Source organism: Leucoraja erinacea, chromosome 6, assembly GCF_028641065.1.
Source record: "Leucoraja erinacea ecotype New England chromosome 6, Leri_hhj_1, whole genome shotgun sequence".
NCBI classification, from domain to species: Eukaryota; Metazoa; Chordata; class Chondrichthyes; order Rajiformes; family Rajidae; genus Leucoraja; species Leucoraja erinaceus.
This window is the reverse complement of record NC_073382.1, coordinates 2435547-2451871: the sequence shown is the minus strand read 5'-3', so window position 1 is coordinate 2451871 and position 16325 is coordinate 2435547. Positions and strand designations below refer to the sequence as shown.

Below are 16325 nucleotides of genomic sequence, written 5' to 3'. Positions count from 1 at the left end.
ATGGTCCAAGTCCTTGGATCCGTTATAAAGGGAGATGAGGAAATGGAAGGAAGGTGCACTAGGGTGGGAAATCTGACCAGAGGTAGGAACCTCAGGTGCGGCGATGTTCCCGGGTTCTGCCTTGCAGGATCCTCCACTGCTCAGGCACTGTTCCACTGCGTGGAAGTACAAGAGTCAAGTGTTTTATTTTATTACAAGGTCACGCGGTGAGTGTGAGCTGAGATTCTTTTCCTTTCCCAGGGTCTAATGAATATTTAGTCCCGCTGCCTCGGCAAGGTCAGCAGCATATTCAATGCCAATCTGCATCCCGGGCACTCCCTCTTCTCCCCTCACCCATCGGGCACAAGGTATAGAAGTGTGAAAATGAAGTGTGAAAACGTGAAAGTGTGAAAAAGGTATAGAAGTGTGAAAACGTGAAAAAGTGTGAAAAATCCCAGATTCAGGGACAGTTTTTTTTCCAGCTGTTATCAGGCAACTGGATTATCCTTTCACAACCAGCGAGCTGTCCTGAACCCCTATCTACCTCATTGATGACCCTCGGACTATCTTTGATCGGATTTTGCTGGCATTACCTTGCACAAAACGTTATTCCCTTACCATGTATCTATGCACTGTAAATGGCTCGATTGTAATCATGTATTGACTTTCCGCTGACTGGTTAGCACGCAACCAATAGCTTTAACACTGTACGATATGATAGAACTTTATTTATCCCAGGGGGGAAATTGATCTGCCATCCTTCATTAAAAACACAACATATATGAATTTTCACCTCTGTTCCCGTGGCAATAAAAAATAAATTGAACTGAACAGACTACTTTTATTCTTGCAGATTTTAGAGAAGCAGGAGAATATTGAAAACCTGATGGATGCCATTTTTAAAGGAATCTTTGTCCATCGATATCGGTAAGTTTGCACGGCTTGGAGGGAATCTCCACTCTCTGGGAGCAAGGACTTTTGTGCCTTTGGTACCCAAGCCCACTGAAATAATGCAGGAAAAAAATAACATTAAAATAAATGTATAAGCGATGAAGCATGTTTAGTTCTATATGTGAGGGAATTGTATGGAACAGGAAGATGTTCCTCTCTCTAGAATGGCCTTGACCTTGCCGCGCTTGTACCTGGAGCCTTGATCTCCATCACTGTCGAAGTCTCTGCAGTCTCTCTCCAGGGAAATATGTTGGGCTGGATATCGTGGCGGAGAATTGTTGCAGCCACTGACGTGGTCTAATCCTTGGAGCTCGGGGGGGGGGGGGGGGGGGGGGGGGGGGAGGGTGGGGGTGGAGAATTTCACAAGGAAGAATTATGTTTTTGAAACATTCTAACCAAGGACCATACCCGGCGTAGAGAACAAAATAAATAATTCCAATCACTATAAATTTCAAGCTGCCGTGCACAATGTAGAAGGGAACCAAACCTGCATGTGTCTATGGGTGCAGTTAGACTGTATCCACTTTACATAGATTGTCTCCAGCCTGTGGAATTTGGCCCATTAATCATCCTTCATGAAGGGTCCAAGGTGGTGGACTTGTCATGACTCCACGACTGCACGAGGAGTTGAAATTAAATCTTCCTCCTTCCCTTGGTACCGTAGTACATCCACAGTACTGTAAGGTGGCACGGTGGCGCAGCGGTAGAGTTGCTGCCTTACAATGCCAGAGACCTGGGTTCAATCCTGACTGTCTGTACGCAGTTTGTACGTTCTCCCCGTGACCTGCGTGGGTTTTCTCCGGGTGTTCAGTTTTCCTCCCACATTCCAAAGTGCAAGTTTGTAGGTTAATTGGCTTTGGTGAAATTGTAAATTGTCCCTAGATTGTAGGATCGTGCTAGTGTATGTGGGGTGACTGGTCAGTACGGACTCGGTAGGCTGAATGGCCTGTTTCCGTGCTGTATCTTTAATGTAAAAAGTAAAGTAAAGGCCCTGTCCTACTTTCCCGAGTTATGAACTCTCCCGAGTTTTCCCCCTGATTTGAACTCGGGGAATGTCGGGTAATGTCGGTAGCGAGCTCGTAGGAGACCGTAGATGTTTCGTAGCGGCTCGTAATGCCAGCCGTAGGAACTAGTGCACCGGGACGTTTTTTCACCATGTTGAAAATATCCACGAGTTTAAAAAAATAGCCCCGAGTACCTACGAATGGCTTTTACCGTAATTCTCCGCATTCGAACGACGAGGAAAACTGGGGAAAGTTCGTGAGTAACTCGGGAAAGTGGGACAGGGCCTTAAAGATGTGCTGGTGGGCCGCAGAAAAAGGGTTGTCAGAAATGGACCCTGCTGTCAGATTTATTCTCCTCACCCCAACACCCTCTTCCTCGCTAATGCCACGTTGGTACGTGGCAGCCCGTTTAAAGTGACGTTAATGAGGAACGTAAAGTTCAGAGGTCACTGATCGGAGACCCAAAGGAACCGCAGATGCTGGTTTACAAAATAAGACAAAGAGTGCTGGAGTAACGCAGCAGCATCTCTGGAGAACACGGACGTGTGATGTTTTGGGTCGGGACCCTGGTTTGTAACAATGTCCTGCCCCCACCTTTCTTTCAGATTTCTTCCCCCCCCTTTCCCCCCCCCCCCCCCCCATCCCCCACCCCCACCTTAACCTCAATCAGTCTGAAGAAGGGTCCCGACTCGAAATGTCACCTATCCATGCTGCCTGACCCGCTGAGTTACTCCAGCATTTTGGGTCTGATCATTCATCAGATCCTGGAGAGCAACAGGTGATAGAACATGGAGCCATAGAGGGACAGGAAGTGCTGGAGTAACTCAGCAGGTCAGACAGCATCTCTGGAGAACATGGATAGGTGACGTTTTGGTCTGAAGGAGAGTGGCGCTTCAGTCTGGAGAAGGGTCTTGAACCAAAACGTCGCATACCCACATTCTCCAGAGATGCTGTCTGACCTTTTGAGTAAGTCCAGCACTTTGTGTCCCTTTGCGTGACAATCAGCATCTTTGTTATTTCTACATAGAACAGTAAACTCACTTGAACTTGAACTTGAACTTGAGATCACAAGGACAGACCCTTCGGCCTATGATGTCCGAGCTGAACATGATGCCAAGATAAACTAATATCATCCGCTCGCGATGAATATTCCTCCATTCCCTGCACATCTATGTGTCGATCTAATAGCCTCTTAAACGCCACTATCGTATATTCGCCTCCACCACCCCTCGCAGCTTGTCCCGGGCACCCACCTCCCCCTGTGTGAGAAAAAAAAACTTGCCCCTGCAATCAAAACAAGACTAAACTCTTTGAAGATTTTTTAAGGCTTGGCCCAACTCTGAAGTGTTAGCATCGATGAGGGTTGACTGTACATCTGCCGAGCTATCTGTCTTTGCATCCGTCTCTCCATAACATGTAATATACATATATATTAAATTTTGGACTGTGGCATTTAAGCGACACGCAAGCACGGTGCAGTCATTCATCGTGAATATGATTCCCATTTACCCGCAGTGATGCATTGTTTGAAATCAGAGCCATTTGTATCGAGGAAATAGGTATCTGGATGAAGACCAGCAGCGATCGCTTCCTGACTGACAGCTACTTGAAATATGTGGGGTGGACTTTGCATGACAAAGTGAGTCAATCTATAATATTCACCGGTCCTTTGCCCGGTCCTTGCCCCGGACACTGATTCATTCTCCCATACGACATGGCTGCTTCTCGCAGCCCTCTTTGAATGCTGTTAGATTTTCCGGGGGGGGGGGGTTTATGCAAAAGCGTTTTTTTGTTACAATGGGATAGATAGGCTCAAAGTAGACGGCTGAAGTGGCGTCCTGCTGTTTGGGTAGTTCCGGTTTGTGGTTAGCGGGAGAGGTGAAGGGCAGATTGTTGGCCAATCGGCAGAGATAGAGAGGGTAAGAAGGTTGGCAAGTGTTAAACTCGGTGGTAGAAATGTTTTTGGGGCAGCATGATGGCGCAGCGGTTGAGGCGCTGCCTTACAGCGCCAGAGACACGGGTTTGATCCTGACTACGGGCGCTGGCTGAGTGGAGTTTGTACGTTCTCCCCGTGACCACGTGGGTTTTCCACAGGAGCTCTGGCTTACTCCCACATTCCAAAGACGTACATAGGTTTATAGGTTCATTTTGCTTCGGTGAAATTGTTACTTGTCCCTCCTGTGTACATTGTCCCTAGATAATGTACGGGGATCAGCGCGGACTCGGTGGACCGATGGGGCCTTTTTCCATGCTGTATGCCTAAACTAAACTAAACTTAACAGGAAGGGCATTCTTGCTATTGAGGGAGTGCAGCGTAGGTTTACAAGGTTAATTCCCGGGATGGCAGGACTGTCATATGCTGAGAGAATGGAGCGGCTGGGTTTGTACACTCTGGAGTTTAGAAGGATGAGAAGGGATCTTATTGAAACCTATACGATTGTTAAGGGTTTGGATACGCTAGAGGCAGGAAACATGTTCCCGATGTTGGGGGAGTCCAGAACCAGGGGCCACAGTTTAAGAATAAGGAGTAAGCCATTTAGAACGGTGACGGGGAAACACTTTTTCACACAGAGAGTGGTGAGTCTGTGGAATTCTCTGCCTCAGAGGGTGGTGGAGGCCGGTTCTCTGGATGCTTTCAAGAGAGAGCTAGATAGGGCTCTTAAAGATAGAGGAGTCAGGGGATATGGGGAGAAGGCAGGAACGGGGTAAAACCCCCCCTACTCCACTGGTCACCTATTTCCGACCTTCCGACAAAGCTCTGTCCTGCCCCTCCTCTCTCTCAGCCATCTTTCCCATCCCCTGACAATGAGTCTGGAGGAATGTTCCAACCCGAAACGTCGCCTATCCACGTTCTCCAGGGATGCTGCCTGGACCCGCTGAGCTACTCCAGGAATGGAGTGAAATGTGAAGCTGGAAGGACATCGTTGACATTCAGGTTATCAAATCTACTTTGAAGGCATAATGCTCCCCTGACTACTTTCCTCCTAACATTGACGTTATCATTCTTTTCAAGCAAAGTGACGTGAGATTGAAATGCCTGATTGGATTGGTGAACCTGTACTCTGACAAGGAGTGTTGTACAAAGATGGATCTCTTCACCTGTCGTTTCAAGGTGAGTCCGTATAGAATCCCTCCTTTATCAACGAGCAGCCCTACCTTCTCCCTGGTTATCTTCTTAGTTATAACGTACGTATAAAAACTTAACTCCAATACGTATCCGATATCGGGAGGCCTGCACTGATCTTGGCCCCCCCGATATAGAAAAAGACACAACCTTCATCACCTCCCTGTCTTCCTGTGATGTCGCTTTTGATCGCGTCTGTTGGGCAGGCCACGTCGATCGTACCAGCCTCCAGAGAAAGACATCCCTTTTCCGAGCTCTCGAAGAGATTACAGATAGACAGAGGTAAAAGTTCATACCTCTGCTCCAAGAAGTGCAACATCCCCATTGACCCCAACAATCTCTAGCCCATGATTGCTCAAAGTGGAGAAGGAACATTTGGGATGGCATTGAGACATTACAGTTGAGGCATTGCAGTAGGAACATGCAGAGGCACAGCAGAAATAGCGGATGGAGCAGACTATTGCACAAACTTCCCAATCATCACTTTACCCCCCCCCCCCCCACCACCCCCTCCCCTCTCCTGTGGAATAATCTGTGATTCTCCTATTGACCCCACCAACCATCTCAGAACCCACAAAACCAGAGTGGAACTAAGTCATACTTGATTTACTTTACTATAGAGAGATACAGTGTGGAAATAGGCTCTTCGGCCCACAGAGTCAGCGTCGACCAGCAACCACCACCGTACACTAGCACTATCCCATACACTAGGGAGAATAAAGACCTAACTTATTCAACCTTTCTCTGTAACTTAGTTGTTGAAACCCAGGCAACATTCTAGTAACAAATGAACTTACAAACCTGTTCATCTTTGGAACGTGCAAGGAAACCGGAGCTCCCAGGTCACAGAGAGAATGTACAAACTCCGTACAGACAGCGCCCGTAGTCAGGATCGAACCTAGGTGCTTGCCGCTATAAGGCAGCAACTCTACCGCTGCGCCACCGTGCCGCCCTGTGCGATCCTGAGGGACCTCTGAGAATAATTCTCCTCCATCCCTAAAACTTCCAATTTAATGGCACCACAGCTGGGACCCTTAGCTCTGGATCTCTCCCCCCCCATGTCCCCCCCCTTTCTCCTTTGAGATGCTCTGTTAAGCCACAACTCTTTGACCAACCCACCACCAACATATCCTACTGTGGTTCAGATAACATTTCTGTGAAGGGATATTTTCCTGTGATAAAAGTGATATTGAGATGAAGGTTGAAGGTAGACAGAAATGCTGGAGAAACTCAGCGGGTGAGGCAGCATCTATGGAGCGAAGGAATAGGTGACGTTTCGGGTCGAGACCCTTCTTTTGGACTGATGTGGGGGGGGGGAGCGGGAAGAAGAAAGGAAGAGGCGGAGACAGGAAGCTGTGGGAGAGCTGGGAAGGGGAGGGGAAGAAGGGAGAAAGCAAGGACTATCTGAAATTGGAGAAGTCAATATTCATGCCGCTGGGGTGTAAACTTGAGGTGCTGCTCCTCCAATTTGAGGTGGGACTCACTCTGGCTATGGGGGAGGCCCAGTACAGAAAGGTCAGATTCGGAATGGGAGGGGGAGTTGAAGTGCTGGGCCACTGGGAGATCAGGTTGGTTAGTGCGGAGATGTCAAGGGGGGAGGTAAAGCGACAAGTGTAGCATTTCCTGCGGTTGCAAAATTGCGAAATTGCCAGGGGAGGGGGTGGTTTGGGTTGGAAGGGACAAATTGACCAGGGAGTTACAGAGGGAGCGGTCTCTGCGGAAAGCAGACAGGGGAGGAGATGGGAAGATGTGGTGGGATCCCGGCGAAAATGTCGGAGGATTATTTGTTCTATGTGACGGCTGGTAGGGTGGAAGGTGAGGACAAGGGGGACTCTGCCCTTGTTACGAGTGGGGGGATGGGGAGAGAGGAGATCTACGGGATATAGAGGAGTGAGAGCCTCATCTATAGTCGAAGAAGGGAACCCCTGTTCCCTAAAGAATGAGGACATCTCCGATGCCCTGGTGTGGAACACCTCATCCTGGGTGCAGATGCGGCGTAGACGGAGGAATTGGGAGTAGGGGATGGAGTCCTTACAGGAAGCAGGGTGGGAAGAAGTGTGGTCCAGATTGCCATGGGAGTCAGTAGGTTTATAGTAGATTCGGTCAGTAGTCTATCACCCACGATGGAGATAGTGAGGTCTGGAAACAGTAGGGAAATTACAGAAATGGTTCAGGTGAATTTGAACGCCGGATGGAAGTTCGTGGTGAAATCAGTGAGTTGTGTGTGGGTGCAGGAGGTAGCAAGGGTTCAGTCTGAAGAAGGATTCCGACCCGTAACATCACCTGTTCCTTTTCTCCAGAGGTGCTGCCTGACCTGCTGAGTTACTCCAGCCTTTTGAGTCTATCTCGTGTGTTAGTGCGTACCATTAATTAATCTGTGCATGTAATCTGTGCAAATGGAAAAGTATATTTTAGAATAAATCATTAATGATTCGATGATTCTTTATTGTCACATGAATCTAGGTAGAGTGAAATGCTTTGTTTTGGGTCCAAACCGGTAAAACCATGTCGTATTACCTAGGTTAACTTGTGTACTGCCTCACCTAGGCAGTACGTAAGTGTCACCACAAGTGTCGCCAAGTTTTGGCACTGACAAAGTTACAAAAATTACCTTATTAATGTATGTTCAATCATTGGATTATTATTTGAACACTAAATGACTATTTACATAATCACGACAGTGGAGACCTTATTCACTGATGTTTTTAGGAAGGGGGTTTCTAGATCAACTATTGAAAACCTGTTAGTTATTCCTTGTCACATTCCTGTTCTATAGGATAGGATCAAGTCAATGATATTGGACAAAGAAAGTGACGTTGCCGTACAAGCAATTAAGGTGTTAACTCTCATGATGCAGTGAGTAATTACCTCTTTATTATTGCCTGACAAAATGGGGATTATTCCAATTGAGTTTTAATTGTAATCATTCACGGTGGTGCAGCCTTTACAGCGAAAGCAGCGCCGGAGACCCGGGTTCGATCCCGACTACGTACAGCTGTGTCTGTACAGAGGTTTACGTTCTCCCCGTGACCTGTGTGGGTTTTCTCCGAGATCTTCGGTTTCCTCCCGCACTCCAAAGGTGGGGGGAAATTACCTTTTTGTAGGTTTGTAATTGGCCTGGTAAATGTAAAAATTGTCCCTAGTGGGTGTAGGATGGTGTTAGTGTGCGGGGATCGCTGGGGGGCACGGACCCGGTGGGCCGATGAACCTGTTTCCGTGCTGTATCTCTAAATTAAACTGCAGCGTGGAAACAGGCCCCTTGGCCCACCGACTCCACGCCAAGCATCGATTTCACACTCGTTCTACATTAACCCGCTTTTGCATCCACTCCCGACATACAAGCGGCAATTCACAGAGGGCCAATTAGCCTACAGACCCGCACGTCCTAAGGATGGGGGAGGAATCCCACGAGGTCACAGGGTGAACTTGCAAACTCCACACAAGCAGCAGCCGAGGTCAGAATCGGCCACGGGTTTCTGGCGCTGTCAGGCAACAGCTCTGCCTGCTGCGGCACCTACATTAAATAAACATGAAATAAAACCAGAGACCTGTACATTTTCCATGATGTGCAACACTTTGTAGACTTCAAAGATCCAGCACAGAAACAGGCCCTTCGGCCCACCGACACCTGCGATCTCCTCATATACTAACACCATCTTGCACATCAAGGACAATTTACAATTTTATCAAAGCCAATTAACCTACAAACATGCATGTCTTTGGAGTGTGGAAGGATACCTGAGCACCTGGAGAAAACCCACGCAGGTCAGGGGGGGAACGTACAAACTCCATACAGACAGCACCTGTAGTCAGGATCGAACCCGGGTCTCTGACACTGTAAGGCAGCAACTCTACCGCTGCGCCACCGTGCCGTCCCCTGATTGTAATTGTTTCTAATTTCTAATATAATAATAGACCAGCCATTGACTATCGACACAATCTCACATGTTCTTGCTCATGCTCGGAGCATTTTTCTTCAATATAGTTTCTATTCCCTTCTGCCCTGTGGAAAACCAGTTGACCAAGTTACTCACCATTCGGTCTGAATAAGAGTCTCGACCCGAAACGTCACCCATTCCTTCTCTCCAGAGATGCTGCCTGTCCCACTGAGTTACTGCAGCATTTTGTGTCTATCTTCGGTTTAAACCAGCATCTGCAATTCCTTCCTATACACTCCTCACCATCCAATTTTACCCTAGAGACTTTAGAGGGTGAGGGCACTTACATACCATTAACAATGACAATGATACTTTATTGACACATGTACCTAAGTACAGTGAAATTCTTTGTTTTGCATACAGTCCGGTAAAATCATATTATAGATAAGCACAATCATAGGTAAGTACAAAAATGCAACGATTTTAGTGATAGAATAGCAGACTTCACCCAGGCAGTACACAAAGAGTTGTCACGTTTCTGGCCCTCCCAAGTTTCAAAGTTCTTCAGAGTACAGAGTCTTATCTTGGTTTGAATGGCCCGTTACACTGGAGGTGGCACTGAGTCGGAGTTGCGATGCTGTTGGCCTGGCCTGGCGATGCTGTTGGCCTGGCCTGGCGATGTCCTCCACCACCGCTCCAGGCCGTTGCCATTCCGTGCCGCTGCAAGCAACGTCCGATCCAAACGCTCTTCCGACCTCTGTGGAGCCTCCAGCCTCCACACGATTCCCCTGACTGCTGCCGGCCTCCAGCGGCCCACCTCTCTAACACCTCGACCCCGCACCCGTAGGTGTAGGTAGCAATTTAATTCCCGTGCACATTGTAATGGCTACAGAAGGTTACAAGGACTTAACCAAAAGTGCTAATTACCAAAGATCCTATAGCGAGCAAGATCGCCCACTCGACGAAAAAAACGTAGCACGTTCACGGGCAGATTCATGGGTAATTTTCAGCCCCATTTCCGTAACCGGCTTCCGTCTCCGCACCAAAGATCCCGTAGCGGAGCAAAGATACTGGTGCGGAGACGGAAGCCGGTTATGGAAACATCCTCGTAAAAATAAAAGTTCTTTGGTAAAAATCTTCTCATTTTCAGAATTTAAATTTATTAACACAAACTGTTCCCCCGCAACGTTGATTACATTGCGGGTCGGGTCGGGTTATGGAAATGGCTGAAAAAAAGGCCCACTTTCCGTTCCGTTGCGTACTACACGTCAGCCCATTGCATTTAGCAGGAGTTCACTCGCCCCCCCCTGCAGGAACTATACATCAGGAGGTGCAACTCCAGAGCCTATAAAATCATGGGAGACCCCTTCCACCCCTGCAACGGACTGTTCCAGCTGCTATGGTCAGGCAAACGCCTCCGTTGCCATGCGGTGAGAACGGAGAGGTTGAGAAGGAGTTTCTTCCCAGAGGCCATTTGGACTGTAAACTCCTATCTCACCAGGGACTAACTTTACTGACCGTTTTTCCTTCCGCCCACAATATTTAATATGTAAAAGAATATGTGATTCTGTTTGTAGTTTGTTTGTAGTTTGTTTGTTTGTCTTTTGCACAAAGTCCGCGAGCATTGCCACTGTCCATTTCACTGCACATCTCGTATGTGTATGTGACGAATAAACTTGACTTGACTTGACTGATCTATCTTGTTCCGCTATAGGATATTTGCTAATTACAACACAGACTTTGCCTAATCATGCCTGTACCTTGATTTGCTGCAGGAACTGTGACGAAGCCTTGTCATCAGAAGACTGCAAACAGCTATACCATTTTGTTTACTCTGCGCACAGACCTGTTGCCTTGGCAGCTGCAGAGTTCTTGCATTGGAAGTAAGTAAGAATGTTCTCAACTAGTCCAGCGAAGGGCCAGAAGATCCTATTTCAGTTACATCCACCGCTCGTGATTCACAAAAGAGGAGAGGCAACAGCCAAGGAACTGACCATGGGGATTGCAGGCTTCAGAGGCATGTTCAAGGGCAATACAGAAGGGTGCAAGAGCACAGTAACCTTTGCCATTTCCAGTTCTGTTTCATTTTCAATATTCAAATACAAGTTAGATTGGGATAAACTAAACTGCTATGAGTACAGATATATTAGGCTAGATGCAGGAAGATTGCTCCCGATGTTGGGGAAGTCCAGGCCAAGGGGTCACAGCTTAAGGATAAGGGGGGAAATCCTTTAAAACTGAGATGAGAAGAACATTTTTCACACAGAGAGTGGTGAATCTCTGGAACTCTCTGCCACAGAGGGTAGTCGAGGCCAGTTCATTGGCTATATTTAAGAGGGAGTTAGATGTGGCCCTTGTGGCTAAGGGGATCAGAGGGTATGGAGAGAAGGCAGGTACGGGATACTGAGTTGGATCAGCCATGATCATATTGAATGGCGGTGCAGGCTCGAAGGGCCGAATGGCCTACTCCTGCACCTATTTTCTATGTTTCTATGTTTCAAACACCAGGGGATGCCTGGAAACTACTTGGGACATTATGAGGGGAATATAAACCCGCAAAGTGCTGGAGTTACTCAGAGGGTCAGGCAGTATCTCTGGAGAACATGGATAGATGATGTTTCAGGTCGCCAAACCCCAGTCTGAAGAAGGGTCCCAATCCGAAATGTCACCTATCCATATTCTCCAGAGAACTGCCTGACATGCTAAGTTACTCCAGCACTTTGTGTCATTTTTTGTAAACCACCATCTGCAGTTCCTTGTTTCTACATTAGGACATTATTGAGTTGAGTTTAAGTTTCAGTTTAGTTTAATGGTAGGTGTATCAAATACAGGGAGAAGCTTTCGTTGCATGCCATCCAGTCAGCAGAAAAACAATAAATGGATTTAAGAGAGAGTTAGATAGAGCTCTAGGGGCTAGTGGAGTCAAGGGATATGGGAAGAAGGCAGGCACGGGTTATTGATTGGGGACGATCAGCCATGATCACAATGAATGGCGGCGCTGGCTCGAAGGGCCGAATGGCCTCCTGCACCTATTTTCTATGTTTCTATTACAATCGAACTATCCATACTGTACAGATAAATGATGAAGGGAATAATGTGAATAAAGTTTAGTGGAAGATAAAGTCCAGTAAAGTTAGATCAAAGATAGTCCGAGGGTCTCGAATGAGGTAGATAGTACCTCATGACTACATCCAGGGATATTCAATATTCAGGAGGGATAGACAGAAAGGAAAAGGAGGTGGGGTAGTGTTACTGATTAGAGAGGGGATTAATGCAATGGAAAGGAAGGACATTAGTTTGGAGGATGTGGAATCGGTATGGGTAGAGCTGCGAAACACTAAAGGGCAGAAAACGCTGGTGGGTGTTGTGTACAGGCCACCTTACAGTAGTAGTGAAGTTGGAGATGGTATCAAACAGGAAATTAGAAATGCGTGCGACAAAGGCAAAACGGTTATAATGGGTGACTTCAATCTACATATAGATTGGGTGAATCAAATTGGCAGGGGTGCTGAGGAAGAGGATTTCTTGGAATGTATGCGGGATAGTTATCTAAATCAACATGTAGAGGAACCAACGAGAGAGCAGGCTATTTTAGACTGGGTATTGAGTAATGAGGAAGGGTTAGTTAGCAATCTTGTTGTACGTGCCCCCTTGGGCAAGAGTGACCATAATATGGTTGAGTTCTTCATTAGGATGGAGAGTGACATTGTTAATTCAGAAACAATGGTTCTGAACTTAAAGAAAGGTAACTTTGAGGGTATGAGACGTGAATTGGCCAAGATTGACTGGCAATTAATTCTAAAAGGGTTGACGGTGGATATGCAATGGAAGGCATTTAAAGACTGCATGGATGAACCTCAATTGTTCATCCCAGTTTGGCAAAAGAATAAATCAGGGAAGGGAGTGCATCCATGGATAACAAGGGAAATCAAGGATAGTATCAAAGCGAAGAATGATGCGTACAAATTAGCCAGAAAAAGCAGCATACCGAAGGACTGGGAGAAATTCAAAGACCAGCAGAGGAGGACAAAGGGCTTAATTAGGAAAGGAAAAATAGATTATGAAAGAAAAATGGCAGGGAACATAAAAACTGACTGCAAAAGTTTTTATAGATATGTGAAAAGAAAGAGATTAGTTAAAACAAATGTAGGTCCCTTGCAGTCAGAAACAGGTGAGTTGATCATGGGGAACAAGGATATGGCGGACCAATTGAATAACTACTTTGGTTCCGTCTTCACTAAGGAAGACATACATAATTTGCCGGAAATAGCAGGGGACCGCGGGTCAAAGGAGTTGGAGGAATTGAGTGAAATCCAGGTTAGCCGGGAAGTGGTGTTGGGTAAACTGAATGGATTAAAGGCCGATAAATCCCCAGGGCCAGATAGGCTGCATCCCAGAGTACTTAAGGAAGTAGCTCCAGAAATAGTGGATGCATTAGTAATAATCTTTCAAAACTCTTTAGATTCTGGAGTAGTTCCTGAAGATTGGCGGGTAGCAAACGTAACCCCACTTTTTAAGAAGGGAGGGAGAGAGAAAATGGGGAATTACAGACCAGTTAGTCTAACATCGGTAGTGGGGAAACTGCTAGAGTCAGTTATTAAAGATGGGATAGCAGCACATTTGGAAAGTGGTGAAATCATTGGACAAAGTCAGCATGGATTTACGAAAGGTAAATCATGTCTGACGGATCTTATAGAATTTTTCGAGGATGTAACTAGTAGCGTTGATAGGGGAGAACCAGTGGATGTGGTGTATCTGGACTTCCAGAAGGCTTTCGACAAGGTCCCACATAAGAGATTAGTATACAAACTTAAAGCACAAGGCATTGGGGGTTCAGTATTGATGTGGATAGAGAACTGGCTGGCAAACAGGAAGCAAAGAGTAGGAGTAAACGGGTCCTTTTCACAATGGCTGGCAGTGACTAGTGGGGTACCCCAAGGCTCAGTACTGGGACCCCAGCTATTTACAATATATATTAATGATCTGGATGAGGGAATTGAAGGCAATATCTCCAAGTTTGCGGATGACACTAAGCTGGGGGGCAGTGTTAGCTGTGAGGAGGATGCTAGGAGACTGCAGGGTGACTTGGATAGGCTGGGTGAGTGGGCAAATGTTTGGCAGATGCAGTATAATGTGGATAAATGTGACGTTATCCATTTTGGTGGCAAAACAGGAAAGCAGACTATTATCTAAATGGTGGCCGATTGGGAAAGGGGGAGATGCAGCGAGACCTGGGTGTCATGGTACACCAGTCATTGAAGGTAGGCATGCAGGTGCAGCAGGCAGTAAAGAAAGCGAATGGTATGTTAGCTTTCATTGCAAAAGGATTTGAGTATAGGAGCAGAGAGGTTCTACTGCAGTTGTACAGGGTCTTGGTGAGACCACACCTGGAGTATTGCGTACAGTTTTGGTCTCCAAATCTGAGGAAGGACATTATTGCCATAGAGGGAGTGCAGAGACGGTTCACCAGACTGATTCCTGGATGTCAGGACTGTCTTATGAAGAAAGACTGGATAGACTTGGTTTATACTCTCTAGAATTTAGAAGATTGAGAGGGGATCTTATAGAAACTTACAAAATTCTTAAGGGGTTGGACAGGCTAGATGCAGGAAGATTGTTCCCGATGTTAGGGAAGTCCAGGACAAGGGGTCACAGCTTAAGGATAAAGGGGAAATCCTTTAAAACCGAGATGAGAAGAACTTTTTTCACACAGAGAGTGGTGAATCTCTGGAACTCTCTGCCACAGAGGGTAGTTGAGGCCAGTTCATTGGCTATATTTAAGAGGGAGTTAGATGTGGCCCTTGTGGCTAAGGGGATCAGGGGGTATGGAGAGAAGGCAGGTACAGGATACTGAGTTGGATGATCAGCCATGATCATATTGAATGGCGGTGCAGGCTCGAAGGGCCGAATGGCCTACTCCTGCACCTAATTTCTATGTTTCTATGTTTCTATGACCTCCAATGAGGTAGGTCAGGCAACTGAATCATCCTACCACAACCAGAGAGCAGTCCTGAACTATTATCTACCTCTTTGGCGACCCTCCGACTATCTTTGATCAGACTTTGCTGGCTTTACCTTGCACTAAATGTTATTCCCTTATAATTTATCTATAGACTGTAAACGGCTCGATTGTAATCATGTATTGTCTTTCTGCTGACTGGATGGCACGCAACAAAAGCTTTTCACTGTACCTCGGTACATTTGACAATAAACTAAAATGTTAACTGTAGTTGATCAGGACTTCTCTTTAGTTGTTGGTAGGAGGGTTCAGTTGCCTGATAACAGCTGTAATTTTTATGTTTGTGGAACATTGAAAACTAATCCATAAAGGTGGCTGTTGTGAACTATTTCTTTAAAGAGGGATAGTGGGGTTCCATATCCTCCCAAAAAGGGGACTGAGTTATTTATTATGATTAAACATAGAAAGATAGAAAATAGGTGCAGGAGTAGGCCATTCTGCCCTTCGAGCCAGCACCGCCATTCAATATGATCACGGCTGATCATCCAAAATCAGTACTCCTTTTGCTGCTTTCTTTCCATATCTCTTGACTCTGTTAGCCCTAAGAGCTAAATCTGACTCTCTGTTGAAAACATCCGGTGAATTGGCCTACACTGCCTTCTGTGGCAGAGAATTCCACAGATCCACAACTGTCTGCTTGAAAAAGTTTTTCCGCATCTCAGTCCTAAATGGCCTACCCCTTATTCTTAAACTGTGACCCCAGGTTCTGGACTCCCCCAACATCGGCAACATGTTTCCTGTTTGTAATAGTTCATTTGTAAAATAGGAAATGAATAGGAATTGTCCTGAGCAACTTTCACCTGAAGGTGTCTGACGGATGCAAGCAATGCTTTTCAGCTACTTAATGACTTCCAACGCAGTTTACTCTGAGGGTGGTGAATCTGTGGAATTCAATGCCACAGAAGGCTGTGGAGGCCAAGTCAATTGATATTTTTAAGGTGGAGATTGATGTGTTCTTGATTAGTACGGGGGTCAAGGGTCATGGGGAGAAGGCAGGAGAATGGGGTTCGGAGGGAGAGATAGATCAGCCATGATTGAATGGCGGAGTAGGCTTGATGGGCCGAATGGCCTCATTCTACTCCTGCAACATGAATCCTTAAGAACATATCAGTATTTGTGATGGGCCCCGCAGGGGTATGAAAGTTTGTGGAAATCACTGGGCCAATGTTAGTATTAGCAAGTGAATGAGCATGAGATAGGAAAGAAGAGGTGTGACTTTTCAATCCCTTTCTCATTGCATGAGAAGGTGGTTGACAGCCAGTGAGATAGTTTGGGTCAACGTTACAATGTAGGCTACAATGTAGCCAATTCCCACACATGTAGCTACAGGAACAGTTATGCAAGAAGGACCAGATTAGTTCCTTCTGAAG

The 16325-nt window shown here is 46.4% G+C and overlaps 1 protein-coding gene across 1 annotated transcript in view; it reads left to right on the top strand.

Annotated features, from left to right (window-relative positions):
• Positions 1-16325, top strand: part of LOC129697825 (cohesin subunit SA-2-like) — a 132735-nt gene that overhangs the window by 56064 nt on the left and 60346 nt on the right. Inside the window, exons 10-14 of the mRNA XM_055636468.1 lie at positions 833-906; positions 3450-3573; positions 4948-5046; positions 7835-7914; positions 10712-10819. Of these exons, the coding sequence (XP_055492443.1) occupies positions 833-906; positions 3450-3573; positions 4948-5046; positions 7835-7914; positions 10712-10819 (485 nt within the window). The remainder of the gene's footprint in view (positions 1-832; positions 907-3449; positions 3574-4947; positions 5047-7834; positions 7915-10711; positions 10820-16325) is intronic.